This window comes from Ctenopharyngodon idella, chromosome 8, assembly GCF_019924925.1.
Source record: "Ctenopharyngodon idella isolate HZGC_01 chromosome 8, HZGC01, whole genome shotgun sequence".
NCBI classification, from domain to species: Eukaryota; Metazoa; Chordata; class Actinopteri; order Cypriniformes; family Xenocyprididae; genus Ctenopharyngodon; species Ctenopharyngodon idella.
The window spans coordinates 29,828,360-29,851,102 of NC_067227.1; the positions used below are offsets into that span (position 1 = coordinate 29,828,360).

The 22,743-nt window shown below is 39.8% G+C and overlaps 1 protein-coding gene across 4 annotated transcripts in view; it reads right to left on the reverse strand.

The window, feature by feature from the left end:
• Nucleotides 1-22,743, reverse strand: part of plxnb3 (plexin B3) — a 90,726-nt gene that overhangs the window by 33,984 nt on the left and 33,999 nt on the right. The window contains exons 1-3 of one of the 4 annotated variants that reach the window (XM_051903416.1): nt 18,185-18,350; nt 5,069-6,182; nt 1,021-1,200 (exon numbers count right to left, since the gene is read on the reverse strand). In XM_051903416.1, coding sequence (XP_051759376.1) covers nt 1,021-1,200; nt 5,069-6,169 — 1,281 coding nt within the window. In that variant the 5' untranslated portion in view covers nt 6,170-6,182; nt 18,185-18,350. Of the gene's footprint in view, nt 1-1,020; nt 1,201-5,068; nt 6,186-18,184; nt 18,351-22,743 lie in introns of those variants that run through there. The other 3 variants (XM_051903414.1, XM_051903417.1, XM_051903415.1) reach the window with 3 other exon arrangements.

Genomic DNA, 22,743 nt, shown 5'->3' on the forward strand with positions numbered 1-22,743 from the left:
TTACTCATTCTCTTGCACTTAATTCCAATTTGTTTGATGCCTATAGTTAAGTTCAATGCCATTTCAGAGCTTCACTGGAAGGGAAGATTTTCAGTAAAAAATGACTTAAATTTAGCTCCTTTTAATCTTGTTGAAATAGAGCATAAGTTGTATGAACCACTTGTATGGTGCTTGAAAGGTCTGTCATACAGAAAACCTCTGTCTGAAGATTCTTCAAAATTTTGTTGCGTTCTACAGAAAGAAAGAAAGTAATACAGGCTTTGGAACAATGAGTTTTGGGTGAACTATTCCTACCATATTCTAGCGTGCCAAGTGTTGCTCATCATGTATTTCTTTTCACCTTCCATGACTCATGAATTAATTCTACACTGTTCCACCTCTAAGAGCACAGGAGCTTAAGACATGCATGCACTCTCTTGTCCATTTGCCTTAAACAGCAGCTAAACACCAAACGTAACAGTTCAAGCTAACTTTATGTCTTACAGTATGTTTTTCTGCTTTGAAAGGTAATCTTCAAATACACTGTCTCAATTTTAGTGGCCTTCATCCATAGGCCTCATATAAAGGATACAAAAGTGTCCAAATTGCAATGCATACCAAAAATAATTTTCTTATCAGCAAGGACACAATATCATACCTTCCCCAAACTTTATCCTACAAAATAATGTAACCCACAAGCTGAACTCTGACTGAACCAAGCAATTTTAATAACATAATATTACCATGCTGTAGGGTGGTTTGCTCATTACTGGCAAGTTAGTGCTTAATGACAGATTATGATTACTCCATGTGTTTGCTTTTCAATAAAGAAGTCTTTTCTTTAATGATGGTAAACAGTCTTTAAAATTCAGTTGTTCATGCTGATTTTTCCCATTATGCTTCAGTGATGGATGGTGGGTGTTTAATAGTTAAGGATTTGTGCTGCTAAAACAAAAATTGCAGGTTTAGTTCCACTAAAGCGTGATGCAAGATGAAAAATAGCATGTTATATGGCCAGTAATAAGTAACAGTGAGTCATACCTTGTGTAGCTTCCCGCTTTTGTCTCCTAGCAGTACTATGGTGTGGTTGGCCTCAGTAGCTGTGGTGACGGCAGTGATAGAAGGAGTCCAGATGAAAGCGGGCGTGGCTTCGAGAGCAATGGCACTGGCGATGGGGCTGGGCGTGTGTTCACCTCCGCATGGGTACTCGGTCAGAGAGTCCTGCACGACCCAGAAACATTGCATTACATCCATCACCAAATATGTTCATCACTCACAGTTTATAATTATAGCAGATGGTGAAGAAAGTTATTAGGGATAGCTGGGAATTCAAGTCTCTCTCTCTCTCTCTCTCTGTCTCTCTCTCTCATATCACATTAAAGGGTTAGTTCACCCAAAAATGAAAATTCTGTCATTTATTACCCACCCTCATGTAGTTCTACACCCATAAGTTCTTCGTTCATCTTCAGAACACATATTAAGATATTTTTTATAAAATCCGATGTCTCAGTGAGGCCTCTATTGCCAGCAAGATAATTAACACTTTCAGATGCCCAGAAAGGTACAAAAACATATTTAAAACAGTTCAGGTGAGTACAGTGGTTCAACCTTAATATTATAAAGCGATGAAAATACTTTTTGTGCACCAAAAAACAAAATAACGACTTTATTCAACAATATCTAGTGATGGGCGATTTCAAAACACTGCTTCATGAAGCTTCGAAGCTTTACGAATCTTTTGTTTTGAATCAGTGGTTCGGAGCGTGTATCAAACTGCCTAAGTCACGTGAACCATTAAAATTTTGCAACACTTATGATGTAACAAAGCCTCGTTTACTGAAATCACGTGACTTTGGCGCTTCGAACCACTGATTAGAAACAAAAGATTCATAAAGCTTCATGAAGCAGTGTTTTGAAATCGCCCATCACTAGATATTGTTGAAAAGTCATTATTTTGTTGTTTGGCGCACAAAAAGTATTCTCAGCGCTGTATAATATTATGGTTGAACCACAGTACTCACATGAACTGTTTTAAATGTGTTTTAATACCTTTCTGGGCATCTTAAAGTGTTATCTTGCTGTCAATGGAGGCCTCACTGAACCATCGGATTTCATCAAAAACATCTTAATTTGTGTTCTGAAGATGAACGAAGGTCTTACAGGTGTGGAACAACATGAGGGTGAGTAAATAATGACAGAATTTTCATTTTTGGGTGAACTAACCCTTTAAATTCAGGCTGCATCCTCACAACTTGGCTAAAACACGACTTTTTGGCACTTTAGATTCAATAGTGGTTCAGCAATAGTGCATGAAAACACTGTCAGTACAGTTTTAGTACGGTGCTCTGTCTGCGTTTGTGGAAGAATGCAGGCTGTAAACGGAGCCAAATGTCATGAAAACCATTCAGTTCCGGAATATTTTTACACATCAGTTCTGAATAAGAACCCATTCTCGATTCCCACCCATAAACTGATTATACGCCACTGCTGACAACTTTATTCAGTGCACAGAGGACTCTGAACTTCTGCCTACATTTATTGACAGTGATAGTAGGGAGGAAATTATTGAGATAAAATTACTTGAATCTTCAAAACCATTTAATTTAAATGTGTATGCTTGAATTCATTAAATAGTTTTGTTGACTAATTTAAATTGTAATTTTATAGATCGGTTTGACAGTATAGTGAAGGAAAAACTGCCAGCAAGTGCCCAGCATACATAACTCCTTCAGTAGTTTTTAAAAGCATTCAAGGCTGTACCTCATTAAGTTGTTTCCGGAGTGTGCAGAGCTGGAATACAGACAGCAAGATGCTCAAATACAAAAGCAGATTTTTTTTTTTTTTTCATAGTTTTAATGATTTACTAAGATAATAGATAAGTAGGTATGTCCAAACGTTGGTAGTTTACATGAAATGCCATGCAAGTTTCTAATATATGCAACTTGGCTGTACTTTGAATCCAATCCAATGATGTATAAACAGTTTAGGAATTAATGAATGTTAAATGTTTTGGAAATAATGAGGTTTGAGCTAATCACACAGACAGACAGCTGTGTGCCCACATGCTTACAATACTGAGACAAAAACCCTGAGAGACAATATTATAGACAATTAATATCCAAAATGCAAGATGAATATTAAGTACAAAGTTTCCCAAATCAACTTTTAACATTTGGATAGTGCCAAAAACATCCTGTCCTTGCTATGCGCATTAAATCAATACTAAAAAAGCTCAGCTGCTTTTATTATGATGTCTGTCAAACACAACCCATCATCTATCCATGCCTGGAAGTGATTTTTAGATGCACTCACTGGAGCCAGCCATGGGTCTGTGTGTCCTGACCTAATGCTATTCTAGAATTGCAGCTGTCAGTGGACAGACATACACAATACCTCAGACCTCAGCTAACAGACCAAGGGGAGTGGCCACACGGGACAGCGGAACGGTGGCACGCAATTGAAGTCAAAGGAGGTCAAATATAGACCAAACACACCTACTGTTTTGGAAACAAGATAATAGACATGCATTCTGTAAAACTTCCTATGAATTATTGAGATGGCTATAACTGTTAAAATGGCAATGTGAACATCATGAGCTTAAAAAAAAAAAAAAAAAAAAAAAAAAAGGGGTTAGTTCTTATTTCATTTTAACTTTAATAACCCTTCCTGGACATTGGGAACTTTCTTATTCCCATGCAATTTAATTCCAGTCTGTAGTTTCCATGCATTGCAATTGCATGAAAAAAACAACCAGTAACATCTTCATAATTCCTAAGTCACACAGGTTTGAAACAATATGTGTTTAAATTATTATGCGCACAGTGACTTTCTCCAAATCTGATTTGATAATACATAATATTAGCATTTTCAGCAGACTAGCAGACAGAAGTCATATATTAGACATGGTGAACTGTACACCACAAAAGTGGTGATATTATTTCTTTGAGGTCACAGGTTCAGTGGGCTTCTGTGGGTGTTGGTCACTGGGGCAGTGAGCCCAGAAAGGATGTGGGTCAGCGGAACTCAAACCAGCTGCAGCGTTAAGCTGGATTTAACCACCTCCCAGAGGCTACACACATACACACCACTCCTTTTCATTCCCAAGCTCATACTAAACACACTACCTCCTTCCACACAGCAAGAGACACATGAATAGAACATTAACCATTAGTCCTCATACCTCCTTTCCTCCCCCTCAAACAAAACCTCTTTAGATTTCGCTCTTAGAAACTCTCCAGTACTCATTTGTCACACCTAAACTACACAAACCACTACACAAAATTACAGTTCACTCACAGCTAACAAAAGCTAACTTGTTTTGTTATACTAAATGGTCATTACATTACGGTTGCACAAACTGAAGATAGAAATATCTCTGAAACTCACAGAGCGGAGAATTAGAATCAGCCCTGTGAGACGCAGAAGTCTGGGAGCTACTGCTGCATTGGTTATGCCATGCGGATTAGCATTGGCGCAGGCAGCTGGACGCTAATCTGTGTCAGCACTGAGGCAGCTGCCACTCGCCCAGACTTACACCCCTGTCGCAAAAAAAGCCCCAGCTGACCCTGATCTGTCGCCAAGAAACCGCACGCCATGCTGTCTTACACGACCCGGCTAATGGGCCGATATCTTCTGGCTTTCCCTAGCTGTATATTCCTACTTATCGCTCTTTAGCTGCGGATTTACCCCTCATTAAAAGCCGCTACATTCATGGAGCCACTCCCTCCGTCTGCTAGTAGAAAGTATTTTGAAGCCATGCTGAGGTAGGTGGGTACAACTGTCAGAGATTGGCAAAATAAGCGGATACCTAATTGCAGGCTACCGCCAAAAAACAGCCTACACCACTATCTCATTGGCTAATGTTGAAATTATGCCGTTATTTGGAAGAGTCTAAAGCGGAACTGATTTTGAATGGTGGAAGGGGTATAGGGAACTAGAGCCTGAAAAAAAATACTGGCAAAGAGGAAAATTCCAATTTTGTTGGATCAGTTGGCACAGTCATCAAAGACCCTTTGAGAACAACATGATGAATTTCAGGGGGTTGTAATCCTCTTTGAGGAATGACTGAAAATCAAGGCCAACAACTTACCTGTGGGAGCTTCAGACAACTGGAGGACACTTCGTACTCAATGTACGCCTTCTCATTATCGTTGTCTTTGCCTTCCTGTGTGTAACAAAGTAGCTGGGCGCCATGCAGGGCTTTATCCAGCTTCTCCACCATGTACACACAAAGAGCCGACCTGTCTGTGGGTGTGGGAGTCGACGCTTGTCCCATAGCCATTGCCACAAACAGCGCAGGTTGACCATGGTGCGTGCCAAGCACGGCCGCCTGTGCCAGATTATATCCTCCACCGCAGGAAAGTGGCACCTCCACATAAGAGTAGAAATTGGGGTCGCCTGCACAGAGTCTCGAAACATAAGTCCGATACTCTCGTTTGCCCCACACGTCGCGTCGAGAGAACACAAAGTAGACATAGTTGTTGTGGTGGAAGGCTTTCACAAAATGGTTGTTGTATTCGGAGTAGCTACCAACGACCAGCTTTCCAAGTTCTTCGTGAGAGAATGCTGGTGCAGAATGTCGGGGAACTGCGGCTAAGCGCCTCATTGTGATCGGTGGGATCCCACCAGGTCCTTTGCTGGTGTAGCCCCGTCCAACAAGCATAAGCAGAACACCTTTCTGCTCCACCACCACACCAACCGTGGACACTCGAGGGTCATTTGCCGCAACATACTGTGTGTCCACAGGGTTGTCTGTCTTGTACAGCACCTGAGAGACGTTCTCCAAGCTTCGCTTCTCGCAGATGCCCTGCAGGACTGTCCCACACACAATCAGGCTGAGTGGATTTCCTCCTTTGACCTCTTCCAGTAACAGAAGCTTGTTGGTGTTGTCTGTGGTTTCTGCCTGGGTGCAATCAGTGGGGTCGATGGGTGGTAGGCAGTCTGGGCTGTCCAGTTTAGGCCCCGTTTTGCCCCAAGAGAGCAGCTGCAACTCTGGGGAAAGGTGATAGAGCACATTAACTGCACCCACGTAGACATGGCCCGAGTGGCTGTCGAGCAGGAGGTGATTGAGGCGGGACCCATTGAGGGAGATGAATGTAGGGGGGCTCTGAAGATGACTGGGGACCAGAGGAAATACCAGAGGCCACCACAAGATGGCGAGGAGCAGCAACAGGGGAGCAGCAGCTGGCATTGCACCCCCTCACCTGCTGAAAAGAGATAGAGATCAAGAAGAAAGAGAGAGAGGGGGCAGTGGAAAAGCAGCATGCACGAAGAAAGAGAATTCAGAATGGATGGAAAGGGCAGGAACATACAGTAAACAACAGGGATAAGAGTTATTTAGAAATGCGTGCATAATGAGATTTATGGGAAGGATGCAAAGATACGGGAAAAGACAGTAAGGAAAAGGGAGAGGGGCACGGAAAGTTGAGCAACACATGAAAAGGAAGGAAGAGAGTCAGAAGGCAAGGCAAGATAGTCAGTGTTAGCGGAAACCAGAGAGGAGGTGATTCAGATGGGTGATCGAGAGAGAAAAATAAAGATAGAGAAAGAAAGGGAGCGAGAGGGGGGGGAAAGAGAGAGAGAAGACAAATGTTAAGTTAACAGAAAAACACCACAAAGAATACCTACTGCTGCACATCACCATGCAGCACAAAGACTACAGGCTTCAAATACATTCTTTTGTTCTTCAAAGTCCTGCCACCTTCACACAGGCAGTGAAGGATGCTTGAGTGAGACTGCTAGGCTTTGGTCCAGTGCAATAAAAGACACACGTCTAAGAACCAAGAAACATGCAATAATGCTGGAGTTTGCTTCAGAAAAGTCAGAATGCCAGAGTACGAGTGGTAAACGCGAGAACAGCGGCTGATAAAACGTACCAAAGCACGCCAGACGTGGGCTTCTGTTATCATTAAAATCCTTTGCTGGTGTTTGTGTCGGTCTCGGCTGTCTGACTCACTGTTTACTGGCCGATCTTGACTGCCGCAAGATGATATGAGAATGACTAGAGTGTTCCTCGGAATTATCAAGATTAGAGATTAGAGAGGGAGAGAAGGAAAGATCGAGGGAGAGGGCAAGCGGGGAAACAGAGAGAGAGTGTGTGTGTGTGAAAATATGAGAGCGCTGATAAAAAGTAATAGAGATGTGAAGAAGTTAGGTGCTAAATTATGCATGATGCCTGTAGCTGTTGCCTTTCTGGTTTTACTGATGAAACCAAGAAAACAGACACAGCTTTAATCAACCACTCAAAAGTCACGAGCGTCAGCTGTTACATTCAGTTATCAACCTTTGAACAAAACAGAGAAAATAAAGAATTGTCTGATGCATCTGATGCAATAAAAACTAGACTTTCATTTTCTTAGGAAACGTGTGGTGTCTCCCATGTAAAACTCAATGCCATAATGCTAGATTATTGCATGTGGTTACCAGGGTGTAGCTATGCAACTGCCGACGTGTTCTGAGTGGTTTTAAAGAGTTAAATCACCCAAAGATGTATTTGTCGTCAGTAATTACTCACTCTCATTTCGTTCCAGACCTGTAAGACCTTCGTTCATCTTCGGAACACAAATTAAGATATTTTTTAGGAAATCCGAGAGGTTTTTGATCCCCAAGAGAAAGCAACGTAATTACCACATTGAAGGTCCAGAAAAGTAGTAAAGACATCATTAAAATAGTCAATGTGACTACAGTGGTTCAACCTTAAATGTTATGAAGCGACAAGAATACTTTTTGTGCGCAAAAATACAACACAAATAATTACTTTATTCAACAATTTGTTCTCTTCCATGTCAGTCTCCTACACTGTTCACGTAGTAAACACAGATTCCAGGTTCTACGTCACGACTCATGACGCAAAAGCTGGCCGATATTGAGTCGGCGTTCTGATGTAGAACCTGGAAGCGCTGCACTGTCTATACAACGTAAGGAAGAGGGAAGAGAAGAAATTGTTGAATAAAGACATTATTTTTGTTTTGTTTTTGCGCACAAAAAGGATTCTCGTCGCTTCATAACATTAAGGTTGAATCACTGTAGTCACATGGATTATTTTAACGATGTCTTTACTACCTTTCTGGATCTTGAATGTGGTAAAAAATATCTTAATTTGTGTTTCAAAGAAGAACGTAGGTCTTACAGGGTTTGGAACGACATGAGGGTGAGTAATTAATGACAGAAATTTTGGGTGAACAAACCCTTTTAAGTACAATATTATATGGTTGATATGTGATTGTTAGGGTGTTATGTGTGGTTGCCATTTTGTTGCTATGCAACTGCTAATGTGTTCAATGTTTTTTAGCTCAATGTTATGTGGTTGCTAGGGTGTTGTGGGTAGTGGTCAATTTTGGTAATTTTTAAATATCGGCATCGTCCGATAAGTTTTTCTGTTTGAACGATGTGTCGGAAACGGGACTTTTATTTTGACGGCGCTGAGAATGCCAGTGTCTGAGCACAGAGTGCTCCCATCATTATTAGTTTAATATACGTTAATAATATGTTAATAATAATATGTTATTAGATAGAACTGTTAAACAAAGTAAGTAAATAGTAAACAAAATTATTATAGCTTTTGCTTCTATATTATTAGTAATAGAAAGGCAAACACTATAATATTTTCTCATTTGCTGTCAGCATTCAGCAAATATGCATTTATATAAATTAAACAAGTCTTTCAATATACTTTTACAAACCTTGCAGACTTTAAATCCTTTATTTAAAACTATGCTGCACTACATTCAGTTGCCCACTATGTCATATTTATGCATTTTTACTGTCTGCTGTTTGTGAAATTAGTGTTATCTTGTCTGTTTATTTGAAAAAATTTGATTCCCAGTGCACACAAACTTACCAGATTACTGAGTGCCCTGTTGGTTACAGTGTTTACTTTTTATTTAGATTTTAACAATTTCTTTTTTTGTGAAAATTCTGGTTTTCTGGTCTGATCTGAGCTGGTCGTAATTTACTTAATTTGGTTTAACCAGTCAGCAAACGGGTTTCCCTCCCTGACCAGCTGAAACATGCCCAAATCTCCTCTAAAGTTAAACTGAACTGCACAGCACACCACTCCTCAACAAGCCGCACAATTTGAGCCATCATGTCTGTAACACAAGCATTGCAGGACGTCGCATGGCAAGTTGTAAAACTTAGGGTTAGGAGTTTGTTCAAATCCCTAACCCCAAGTATGAGCAACAGTAATAGTTTGGCTTGCCTTCAAGTCAAGTCTAGATAGAGGCTTGACTAATTTCTGCCAGTACGCCAAACACGATTCCATTTTTGAAGGAGAAAAAGTATCAGAGGACACTGAGTATCTGAGAAAGTTATAGAGGGAAAAGAAAGATTCATCTTTAATTCATATCACAGCAGCCAAGAAGTCTTGAGGGCCTAGTATATGAGAGATGAAGAGAAAGAGCAAAGGAGAGGAGGGAGGGGGGAATTCCAGAGAAGCTGGAGTCTATCAGTATGCATAACATTTTACCTCGTCTCCACCTTCAAAGGGATGGTGGGTAAGAAAAAGGACAGTTTGACATGCTGCCGAGATTAGCCACTTCTTTTCAATTAGGCTTTGGATTGGAGAGTTCATGCGTTCATGCATCACCTTGTTTATGAAGGCTGAAAGCTGAACATCGCTTTGTACGGTGTCTCTTGTCTACCTAGCTTAAGGACTCATGCTATCCACGTTTAATGAACATGATCAAAAGAAACGAGCTCAGAGAGCCTACAGACCGCCAGCTGATTTTTCTTATCCTTAGTCATGACCTGTTTCGTTTAGGTCTTGCACAACAGGATCTGGAAAAGCTAAATGATGCTGACTTGCATTCAGAGTGGAAAAACACTTTGATAACAAGATGACATGCTTTTGATATTCTGCAGTCAGCAAAAAAGATTCTAGAGCACTCTTTTAAGTGGACATACCATGAAAATTTAAATTTCCCTTGATCTTTTATTAAAAAATAAGTTCAATATAGACTATGGCACATTTTGATGTTAGGCAAACCAGAGAACTTACAAAAAGTCATACATATGTTAATGCTTTATCCAGTTTTCCATAACCAGCCAAGTTTTGTTTTTGCAGTTGTCCAAAACAGATTAGCATGTATAGTATAGCAATGATGCCAAATTAGTTTCTGACTACCTCTAAATGTTGTTTGGCTCATGCAGAATTCATCATGGCTATGTATGATGTCACAACTATATTTATATTTACACATTTTCAATATTGAATGACAGAGTGAACAAAGCCACTAAACAAAGTCTAGCAAATCTCTATATTTACATTACATTTACGGCTGATGCTTTCATCCAAAATGTCTTATGCTGGCCACACACTTGAAGATTTCAGGCACAAACATGTCACAAAAGTAGAGTACTGAGAAAGAAAACTATAGACACTTTTTGTGCTGACATCACAATTATGTCACAGCATTAGCTGGAGGCAAAACAAAGGAAAAACTGGAGGCGGCCAATACAAACCAGCTAGTTTGTCAGCTATTAATATTTATATAGTCGGCTACATAAGGAGCTTAAAATATCATCTTGTTTTGTGCCAGAATCAACAGAGTACAGGCTCCAATTTGAAATTTTATCGCATTTTGCCTGACAGCTGTGATTAAACACAATAAAAAGAGGGAACTGGACAGAAACGATTATCAAAAATGCTCGAGTTTGCAACGCACACTTCATATCAGGTAAGGTTAAATAAACCATTGTCTTCTGTTGGTATGGATTATGGTTTGGTTATGTGTCTAAAGATTTCTCATGCATGCCCAGCTAATCAGAAATTGGGGAACAAGTTTAGTGATTGCTCACGTAACGCTAATTTTTTAGCTAACGTTGTTAGTCATACAACTAGCAGCCTATCTAACGACCAGAGACTAAACATAAAGGAAACTGTCAGATTGTCCATCCATTGAGTGAACGTGTACAGGGTCAGCCAATCTGGTTCAATCTGTTAAAGTTAACATTTTTAAATAACAATCGTGGTCTCGGACTGTGAGTGACATAACATATTCAGATAAAAATCACATTGTCATTGTTAAAAAACAAGCTAACAAAACTTGCTAGCTAGCACTAGTGAAGTGTTCTGCCTACACCTAAGCTCTGCCCACAAAAAACGTCACAATGCTTACTAACTGAAAAGGGGTCTATAGAGTCTTCTCAGGCAAGATTTCAACAATATTCTTTTTCTCCTTTTTTGCTTTTCACTGCAAAACAGAACTCAGGCCAGGAGAGCCAGCTGACAATGTCAATCGTCCTCCATATTGTTTTTCCTCTAAAGTCGCGTTTGGTCATGCGAGTTCCTATGAGATCTCGTTCCACTGTGAAATCGTTGCTACAATCGTCAGGTGTGTGGTCTCGCAGTCTGGCTGAATAGTCTAGTATGTGCGTTCGGAGGATGTTAAAAATCAGTTGAAGCTGTCCTTATATCTGTGGTCTCCCACGGTTTTAAAATCGGTTAAAATTTGAAAATCGTCTATTGTGTCCGAGGCCTAACACTGCGTTCTAGGTATACATTCTAATTAGTTGATGCATTACCTAGGAATCTAATCCATGCCTTTGCTAGCACCATGCTCTATTGTTTGAGCTACAGGAACGCCTGTAAATCATAACAGGGGTCATTTATATATAGCCATCTTAAAGGTACAGTAGCAAAAACAGCCTGATAAAGTCTACGCTCAGAAAAATGGTGATGACAAACTAAACTATGACTGCTTTTTGGCGTAAGTAATCTTGATTACAATTATAAGATAAAAAAAAAAAGAATATCATACTGCATACGGCATTCAAATGACAATATGTAAATGCTACATGTATCAGTCTTAAATGAATAAATCAGTGAGGCATTCACAGCCCTAGCGCATCTAAGTAGAGAGAGGGTGTGCCACCACCACCACCATATCCTCACCGAAAATTTAACTGAGAGTGGCCAAACAGAAGCGAAACAGAGACCGAGAGATTGAATCCCACCCAGTGTGCAACCATTCCTACACAGATCCAACTAACAGAGGCAGACAGGGTGAGAATGACACAGAACAAAAGTGTGCTAAAATTGAGCATGCAGGAGGTCTCTTATACTGTCAAAACAGACAATTTCACAGCTTGAATTAGGTCGAGCTTTTGCAGCATCAGCATTCATCTCCATTTTTTTGACTTAAATGGTAATAACTGTTTCGGGGCATCATGGGAGAGAGCGAGAACACACTTCCTATTCACTAAGAAAGAGGAATAGCTACTGCCTTTGTGATGAGGAATGGAAAAAGAGCTTGGGATATATATGGGAGACGAGCTCTTCCTTACACAAGCACACACAAAAGAACGGGGACTTGACAAAGGGTGGAAATAAATGGAGGTTGGTTTTGCAGCATTCTATTGTAAAACCAGACCAATAGCTATTATACTCAATGCATATCGCTAATAACAGCTTTTGCAATATGTAAACATGTTTTAAATAGGGGGTAGCAGAGTTTATCACTCCCGAAAGGTGCAACCAATTCAGGGAGAGTCATTTCGATTGCAGGCTGACCTTTGACCCTGGCTGGTAGCGCTTGTGCTGCCCATCCTCTTCTGTGTGTGTGTGTGTGTGTGTGTGTGTGTGTGCATTCCCAATCACTGTAAACTTCCTCTCCTACACAGCAGCATATTAAAACAAAGCACATACTTGCTAGGTTGCTAAGCTCACTCAACACTCATTACCCCCAGAAACAGACACGCTAGTAATTATAGCGTGCATGTGTGTCTAATTTCTTTGCCGAGTGCATAATACGCAAAACACAATATCAGACACAAAGCTTACACACGTACACGCAATGCTTCCAGACAGACACATTCCACACATGAAAATACAAAAAAACCTGAAGGACAACACACAAAGCATGTAGCTGGCACATTCAAATAAAGTGAGCTTCTGTGTGTGTTAAAAAAAAAAAAAAAAAATGAGACAAGCTTCAGAGTCCAAGACTCCTCCATGGGGGTGAGCCAACAGACAGACATGCGAACCCCACCCATGCTGTGTGCTTGCGCTATCAGAGGAAGGAATCGCTTCGGCAGGCTTGACATCTGACAAAAACGTCTCTCCTAATTTAAAGCACATTGTCTAAACTGATGGAACAATATAGTCTGGCTACTATTTTTAGGTATAGTTGGCCATAACCACCATAGACATTAAGGATGCATCTCCAAAGCATTCGGGAATGTGAATTGATCAATATTGACATTTAAATGACTTCTCATAATTACCCCCCAGATCTGAATACTTGGTTACATCCTTCAAGCTCTAATGCAAAACTCTTCATGTACAAGCAGATACATGTAAATTCATGAATGCTAATTACACCCTTCCAGCAAAAGCTTGATAAAAATAAGCAAGTCATGACATTTTTATCTAATTGGATCGCTTTCTCAAGGTGTGAACATCTAAGAAAAGATGCTTATATCACATTCGCGTCTGTTCATGCCACACAAAAAGGGCGTAGGTCGGGTGAGCGATCACAGCAGGTGGGGGCAGCGAGATTTCAGTGGAAAGTAACCTGGAAATATGATGCGACACAAAGCGTCTCGCGATATGCATCACTGTCTCTCGTTAAAACATCTAAGATCATTTACAAGCACAGTGTCTGAATGGATGAAACAATGTAAGAATCAGCAGACACTTAAATTAAAGGGATAGTTCACCTAAAATTGAATCATTTACTTACATTCATGTCGTTCCAGACCTGTATGACTTTCTTTCTTCTGTGAAACCCAATAAGGTCTCATTAGTTAATGTTAGTTAATGCATAAACTAACAATAATCAGTACATTTGCTAGAGTATTTATTAATCTGGAAACTTTGGTTAAAAAAAAAAGAAAGTTAACTAATGTATTTAAAGGGGTCATGGACTGCATTGTTTTATTGTTATATAATGTTTCCTGGGGTGCACTTATAATATTAGTATGTTTTTACATCAAAAATTTTCATAATTTAGAAATAAAAGGCATTTTTCCTACCCAGATTTTAGCTCTCTTATTTAAATGCTCTGTTTTAAGGGGCGTGACTTCTGTGAGACTTTTAGCACGTTTTTACTATTACAGCTCTCAAGGTTAACTATAGCATTACATTAGCTCTGTGTCATTATATTTAGATCGTGGCATGAAAGGTTGCAGTGATGAACATTGTAGCCGATCACAGATATGTTGTTGAGTGCATGAAAGCAGTGATCACGTCATTGCAACTCAATTTCTGCACACTAACGAATGCTTTCATCATAACGAACAGTGTAAACACTATGTAACTAAGAAATTCGTTGAATAAAATGGGAATTTTGCCGCAAACCCAGAATTCAGTCAGTGATAACCTTGCGCTGTTTGATTGACAGCTCCAGCGATTGTAAAGGGAGCGTTCTTTGATCGCTTTCTATATATAATTTAATTACCATTTCAGCCTACTAAGACAAACAACATGAAGTTGACCGTTTAGTCACTGGTTTGATTTACTGACACATAGACAAAGAACATCTGACTGTAAATGAATCATTACATATCAGATCAGGCATTAGAATTACTGTCGAGTCCATATTATAGTTTGCAAAGCCTGCGCCGAAACACGATTGATTTACCAAAAAATCCACAGTGAAATGTACCGAATACAAATAAATAAAGCTCAACAGAGACATTCATATCGTTGAAAATAAATAAACATATTCCTAGCATTAGGATCATTTGAAAAGTAATGTTATTTTTAGTCCTGTATCGCTCTTCTCTCCTCCTCATCTCACTAACACGCCAGTGGGCGGGGCTAACATTGCAATGATGAAGTAGGCGTTGATTTCTTCTGCGGAGGCGGTGTTTCATCTATCTATAGGCACTTTCCGGGACAAGTCATTCGCTGGGCCTGGTGTCAATAAAAGCTTTTAATGGACTAACAAGGAAGATTTCAGTTCTGAAACTTACAGGATATTCTTATAGTACGACGACCTCTTATATATCAAAAGCTCAAGGAAAAGTTGATTTCTCAATTCATGACCCCTTTAACTAATGTTAACAAATAGTACCTTATTGTAAAGTGTTACGGAAGATATTTTGAAAAACAACAACACTAGTCTGGAGCCTATTGGCTTTCATTGTACGGACCATAAAAGACAAATCTTTTGCGTTCCACAGATCAAAGGAAGTCACGAGAATGATTAAATGTTGACAATTTTCATCTATCCCTTTAATGAAAGCTAATTATTACATCCTTGCAAAGCTTCATTTAAAAAAGCAAGTCAATTTTTGCTTAATTACAGTCACTTTTTCATAAGATGTCATAAGGCAAGATCGCACATGTGTCGTCACACAAAGCAGATTGGTGGGGTCGACGCAGCAGGTGAGACTGCGCCATGCTAACGCAGGTGTCAAGGTGGAAATAAACCTGGAAATCTAGTGTGAGACAAAGACAAAGCATTTCACAACACGCATCATGTCTCGTGGAGATGGGCACATCGCGGAGACGCCACTGATTATTACAGAGTTGGCTCTTTGAATGCGTACCGAGAGTGAGAGTGACTGGGATTTACAAGTCTCTTTGATGCCAGGCATGAAAGTGTCAGCACACCAAGTGTGTGTGCATGTGCGAGTGAGAGTGTGTGTGCCTAGGGGTGTGCAGTGGTTAATCACCACCTCTGTGTGGAGGGAGGGTGGGCAAGTTCTCATTTCCATACTCTAGTCTACACCCATGCAGGAGGGGGTGATACTTTGGGAAATATGGAAAAAGAGAAGGTGGGGAAAATTGAAAAAAAAAAAAAAAAAAATAGATAGATAGGCAAAAAACAACAGCGAAAGCATCTCGCTGCTTGAAGAACAGAAAGCGGGAGTGTGATAAAATACAGTGATTAGTAATGTAACCACGTACATATTTCATCGCTGACAGTTGTATGCTACTCAGACTCCTAATATTTTATAGAAGAGACTCGCCGTTTCGTATTTACTCAATCTTTTCTCCCTCCTGCCGCGCCAACTCAACTATCTTTGTATCTCTGTTGCAATCTGTCCTCTGTTTCCACCAAATCCTCCTCTCCTTGTTGCCTCTTTATACTCTCCAACTGAGCTCATGAATATTTCGTGCATATTTCACGCACGCTGCTAGATATCTGATATCATCAGGGCGTTTCGGCAAGAAGAGCAAGAGGTTAGCAGGGTGCTGCGGAGTGCGTTTAGGTCCTGTAGGAATTTCTGGTGGAGAAAACACGGCTGCGGTCGGAATAAGTGAGTCAGGCAACCAATCATCTCCGGCTCCCTGTAATTATCACCTCTCTGAACAAACAAATATGATGACATCTTATTTTGATGGTAATGAGCCATAATGGCCACAATGGGAGATATAATGATGCTCAAGCAAGCTTTTATCAAAAGCAAAGTCTGCGAATCTACAGGAAAATGACACCGAGTAGCTCTTTTGAAAGCAACCTACAGGTAATCATAGTAAACCTTTTAAAAAAGTGCCGTTTCAATTTTACGCTGATTGAATTCAACAGTTCTGGCAGGTTAGAAAGGTGCACATCTATATTCATAAGCTGGATGAGTGTGAGAAGTGTCTACTCTCTGTGAATTTTAAAAACAGTTCTGGAACCATCAACCGTATGATGATGATTATTAGGTTTCACCTTCGGCTCTCATTTTCACACCGCCAGACTCTCACTCGTGAGCGGCCCACGCTGCTTTCATCACCACCTTGACAAGCATCTGCGTGCATAAAAATGCAACATTAATTATTTGATGGGGGCAGATAAACACGCTCACTCCAGTGAAACCGACAGGAAGGGAGCTGGCACCTAATTCACGGGCTACTTCGTACATTACACACCCTATTTAATAGCTGTTTTAGAGGCTGAAAACAACAACAACAAAGCTGTATGTTTTGTCTGCCCAGCTTTGAGAGCGTAATAATGACTCTGAATGAAGGTTCCCCCAAGCGTTTACAAGCCAAACGTTTTACAAGATAAGGGCCGTCTTTGAAGAGGGAAAGAAAATGCAAATACGCAGGAGTGCAATTTCAAATTAAGAGACTAGAGGGAGAAAAAAAAAAAAACTTGTTTGTGGGTACCGGGTGCACAAAACAATAAAAGAATGTCAACACGAGCGGCAAATTACGCCCCCCATATGCTGAACACAAGGTGAAAACCCACCACTCCTCAGGGACTAAAAGGGAGGAGGCATTTAGAAAGGAGACAATGGAGTCAAAACAACGGGGGGAGTGCGTGAAAAAGAAAGAGAGGGTGAAAAGAGATGTTCAGGTTTCATGAAACTTGGTACGGCCGCTGAAAAGACACAATCCGAATCGCGACTCCTAGAGTGGCACGCCACACCTCCCGGAGGAATAGTACAATAACCGCAAGCTGCTGATACAGAGGCTGGAAAACCACTGAGTAAATGTGTGATTAAACATCTAGTTATCTTCCAATTAAGCCTGAATACATTAGATCCACTCCACAACAGGTTATCGTGGCATTTGTAGGTCTTTGACTAGTCACCTTGGACTAATTAGAGTCTTGAGAATAAGCTGCCAACGCAGCTGTCTGATATAATGTTGTTTCAAATGCATTGACATTTGTGTGATGCTATTTATCTACAATGACAGACGAAATAAGCCCAGTTAAAGTTTTATAAACAGAGATTAATGAAAAGCATTCAAGAAAAAAGGAAAGCGTTAAAGAACAAAGGCATTTTAGATGTTTGAAAATGTTTGCAAACTACATTTAAATGGCAGACACTTAAATAAAGATGAAAAAAAAAGTTTTTGCTTTTGCTTTTTTTCCCTATCAAAGGGAAGCTTGTTAGAGATTGAAATAGAATGCAAGAGTAAAAATCAATGGATACTCTCAGAGGTCTGTCCCAGAGTGCGTGAACCTCCTGAAAGGTTATAAAATATAAACAGAACATGCTGGACAACGAACTGAACACAAAGATGCATTATATTCAGTGCTCTGATGGTAAGTTATGAAATAGGTACTAAATGAGAGTCATGTCAGGTAAAGGAGGAAAACAATGCATAGTAATCACTATCCTTAATTTAATGAACCTCATAAGTACTTTGACATTCAGTGTAACATAACCCCTGAAACAAAACTGAAATACACTTATTTTAACCTTTAAACAGCAAAAGGTAAAAAAAACCACAATGTGTTTTTAAAGCATCCACAGCGCTCACAATCCAAAAAACGCATAAATGCTGAAAAGTTTTCCAGCGAACTATTTTACTCACTTCATTCAGCGGCACTGCGTTTCATCCCCTTGGAAGTCAAAGCGAAACTCTCGTTAATTTTTAAAACAACAACAAAAGCGTTTGAAAGTGAACCCGGTAAATCCCATTATGCGTGTGCTACATTGTTGTGGAGGAGCTCAGACTCGAGCGAGCAGCGCAAAGCGGCTCTGGGGGGGAGGGCGGGGTTTTCCAAACACGTCATGAAACAGTTTCAATGAAGCGTTTGGGGAGTGGGCGGGGCTTAGCCGTACGTAGAGGTACTACAGGTGAACAGATAGACAAAACATTTTGTTTTCATATTAGCGTTTCATTTTCTTTTCCTTTATATATTATTGCTATTATTATATGTAGTTGTTATTTTTATTAACATTACTGACTTTCTTTTCTGTCACAGTTTTTACTGTGTCTTAATGCTTTGGTAAAGATCGAGAGAGAGAGAGAGAGAGAGAGAGAGAGAGAGAGAGAGAGAGAGAGAGCAGTTTTTCCTTTTCATTAAAGGTGCTCTATTATTATTATTATTTTATGTATTTATTTATTTTTTGAGGAATATCATACATAAAATGTCCTTATTACCTGACATGTATCATTGAAATTATTATGATAATGAGTGATATTTAGCCAATAAGAAAATGTAATCAATCACAGAAACACTGAGCCTGTCAATGAAATTGATTTGCTGACACAGGGTTGGCTGACATGTCATTTGAAGGAAGTCAGCAAAATGGCGCAAATGAAATCATTAATAGCACCTTTAATGAAAATGAAACTTTGCCAGAATCGATTTATTTTGTATTGTGAGTTTATGTTGCTTTTAAACTTGAAGTATGCAAATTAGGAATCATCTTAATGAGGTATACAAATATGCATTTATCAAAAATGATGTAGATTCCACAGAAATTGTCAAAACATTTTTCAGAATATTGTTTATTTAAGAACATATTAAGTAAAACACTTAATGTATGTATATGAACATGCTTTTTTTTTTTTCCAAAAAACAATTTAGAATTATTAAAAACATTATTTAGGAATCAATATGTAAAATTAGGGGTCTGTACATATGTGAAAACATATGGAACATTAGTATATTTCATAGTAACATTATTACATGTTATTTTAAGCTGCTAACCAACGCTAATGTAATTAAAGTATTTTTTTTTACTAGTAAAGCAACATGTTGTAGAGGGTCAAAATTAAATCCAACCAAAGTTTAATCCCCCAAAAAATCATCAAATAAGCCTGCAGCACCTCTCCTCAATATTTAATGCTCACATTCAGGCATGAACTGAAGCGTGCTGCATTTGGAGTGGATTTGGGGTGATGCGGGGGGAGGCAGGGACACGCCTCTCCGCGCCGCAGCTGGAGAGAGCAGATGGGGTTTGACACCCGTGTGTTTCTGTTGCACCGGGTTTTGACACGGATACTGTCGGGTTCACACAATACCAATTGAAAACGAATGCAGATCTCTCAAACGCACCGCCTTTAATAGATTCTTTGCCATCCGCTGGGCTTCATTTGTCAAATGTCACCCGGCTGTGACATTTCCCACGGTGTCAACCTACAAGAGCATTTAAAAAGAGATGCATTTTAAATACACCAGGGGGAAAAACATTAGTGCCAACATACACACACCTTACTGCAAATTGCTTCAGTCTCTTTTTTTTTTGTCAAGGAGAAATCAGTTAGAAACAGGGGCCAGTTGCATAAACATATCCACTATAGGCTAGTTTGCCCAACTAGCAGTTTACTAAGAGGCAATCAGTCTTACTTTTCAGATTCAAATTAGACCAATCTACCTTTTTATGTAACTGACTGTAAAAAGTTATGACCAGTGAGGGCCAGTTGCATAAACATAGCCGCTAAGTTAAAGGCCTACTGAAGTGCCTTGGAACCCGCAGCTTCATTCACGGTGTTGATGTAATTTCCAAAGAAACAGGAAGACAGGGTGGGATATATCTAGAATCCCAATAGCGTTTCACTTAGATCACAGCTCAGCCAGAGCCGATGAGCTCATAAAACCCATATTTTTTTTTTCACACCGAGGATGATAACTATAAAGATAACGATAAAGATATACTTCTAAAAATTGTTCTAAATATGATACGATAACGGCAGAGAGAAACAATATTGTTGGAATCACTTTCACAACTATTTTTTCCAGCTGATGAATGATAAAAACAATGACAGCCAATCGGAATCCATCCTGCTTTAAAGAGCTTGAGCATTTAAAGAGACAGACGACAAAATCGCAGCGCGGACTTATGGTGCGTTCACACCAGACGCGAATGAAGCGTTAAGCGCGAGTGATTTACATGTTAAGTCAATGCAAAGATGTGAATAGACATCCTGTGGCGCGAATGACGTGGCGCAAATTGAACTTTTTGGGCGTTTGACGCGCGTAACGCGTGATTTGCGTGAGTTGAAAAATCTGAACTTCGGTTAACGCGACGCAAATTTTCGCCAATCAGCTTGCTCTAGTAGTGACGTGATTACGACGTAGCGAGAGGAGGCAGAAATCTAAAACAACAATGGAGGACAAAATCATCGTCGCTGTATGTGGATACCCGGAGCTGTACAATACATTTTCATACTTTTATAGAAACAGGAATACAACGCTTGGAAGAAAGTGAATGAGGAGTTCGGACAATCTGGTAAATTGTAAAAAACGCTCTTTACTCAATTTGAGCTATAAATATATACATATTGAGACTACAAGCTAGCTAAAGCCGGCAAATTGAGCTTATTCGCTGTATTTTACAACTACTTTCCTGCTGATGAGTTGATGTGTTTATTCAGAGGAAGTGTGCAAAAACGAGACTGGAGCCGCCTGGCAGAAGCCCCTCTCATGACGCGAATTCGCATCTGTTGTGAAGTGAATTTCATGCGCGAATGAAGTGAGTAAACTCAAAATGTTCAAGCATCCAACTAAGCGCAAATAGCGCGATTTATTCGCGCAAGTCGCGTCTGGTGTGAACGCCCCATTAGGGTAAACAGCATCCACACCAACATATGATATTGTTCTAATATAGGGGTCGTTTACACGACACCATATTCAACTAAAAACTGAAAACTTTTTATGCGTTTTGGCTGTTCATTTACACGGCAATGGTGTTTTGGGGGCTTGAAAACGCAAACCTTTCCAAGTTTTTGAAAATGAAAGTTACAGTCTCCATGTAAACTACAAAAATGCGAATTTGTGAAAACAGTGACGTCATGGGCATGTGTATTACATGTTCAGTGTGTAGGCGTGCAGTGTTTCTTTACAAAGTGACATCGCCATCTACTGGCCTGGCAGCATAAAACAGTGTTTTTAATCATTTTCGCGGATCTGTATGAACTGGGAACGTTTTGACAATGTTGTACAGCGAAAAATGCAAAGGAAAAACGTTTCCATTTTTAGTACATTGGTATCATGTAAACGTACCCATAGTTATCGATATAGTTATGTTTATAGTTATCGTTCTTGGTGTGAACAGGGCTTTATTTTAGTATCATTGAGATTATTATACCATTATGCTATACTATATACTATTACAGTCTTTATTAATATTTTTAATTCGTTTTTATTTTATATTTTCTGTTTTAGTAATTAAAATGAAAAAAATATTTAAAAAAGATTTAAATCACGTGACATTTAAGATTTTAAAAAATATCTATATAGTTTTTTTCTCAGTTTTAGTTATTTTAATACATCAAGTTAAACAAAATGAAAATGCTGTAAATGTTTAAATATTTTATTTTATTTCAGTTAAAGTTTATTTCAAGTAACAAAAGTGTTTTATTTTTATGGTTATGGTTTTAGTTTTAGTTAACAATAATAACCCTGCCTCACACAAAAGCACAAAATCTCCTTGACACAGCAAAGAAACGATGATGGCTCATTGTATTTAGTTTGAGCTGGAGAAGAAAGCGATAGAAAGAGAGAGAGAGTCAGTGAAGGGGAGAGAGTTGAGAGAGAAGGGCTCCCCAGAGGGTTTACTGATGAGCAGGCATGCGGGGAGACTGGGGGCGCTCAGCTGGGGCTGTTTGCCCAGCAGTGAACACCCGTCATCAAGGAGCTCATAAAATATTAATCCAGCACACAAAGACGGGAAGAAGACGGACAGAGTGACCAGAGAAAGAGGGAGAGAGACTGATGCAGACTGAGCGACAGCGAGCGTAATGAATGGACCGGGAGGGAGGGGGCTGCGGGGTGAAAGGGTGACATGCAGTAATTGGGGGGAAATCTGCGCGGCGGTGGGTGGAAACCATTATTGGCAGGTGGAACAAAAATGGACGCATCCCTGAAATAATGAAGTGAGGGGGAGGAGAGGAAGGAGGAAATGCAAAGAAACACTGGTGAGAATTGGCTCTCATTTAATTACAATTGCTTTCGAATAAAACGTTTCTCTTGATAATGGTACAGAATTAGAAATAGCCGTGCGTTCCGACTGCGGAGGGCCGTGTTTGGAGGAATGGGCTCGGAGCGTATGTTCACATAAGAAGTTTTGGCAGGAAGCGCAGCGGCCAACAGTTGTCTGTTTACACTCCTGAAGCCAAGGACTGGGCCCACAACAGAACAA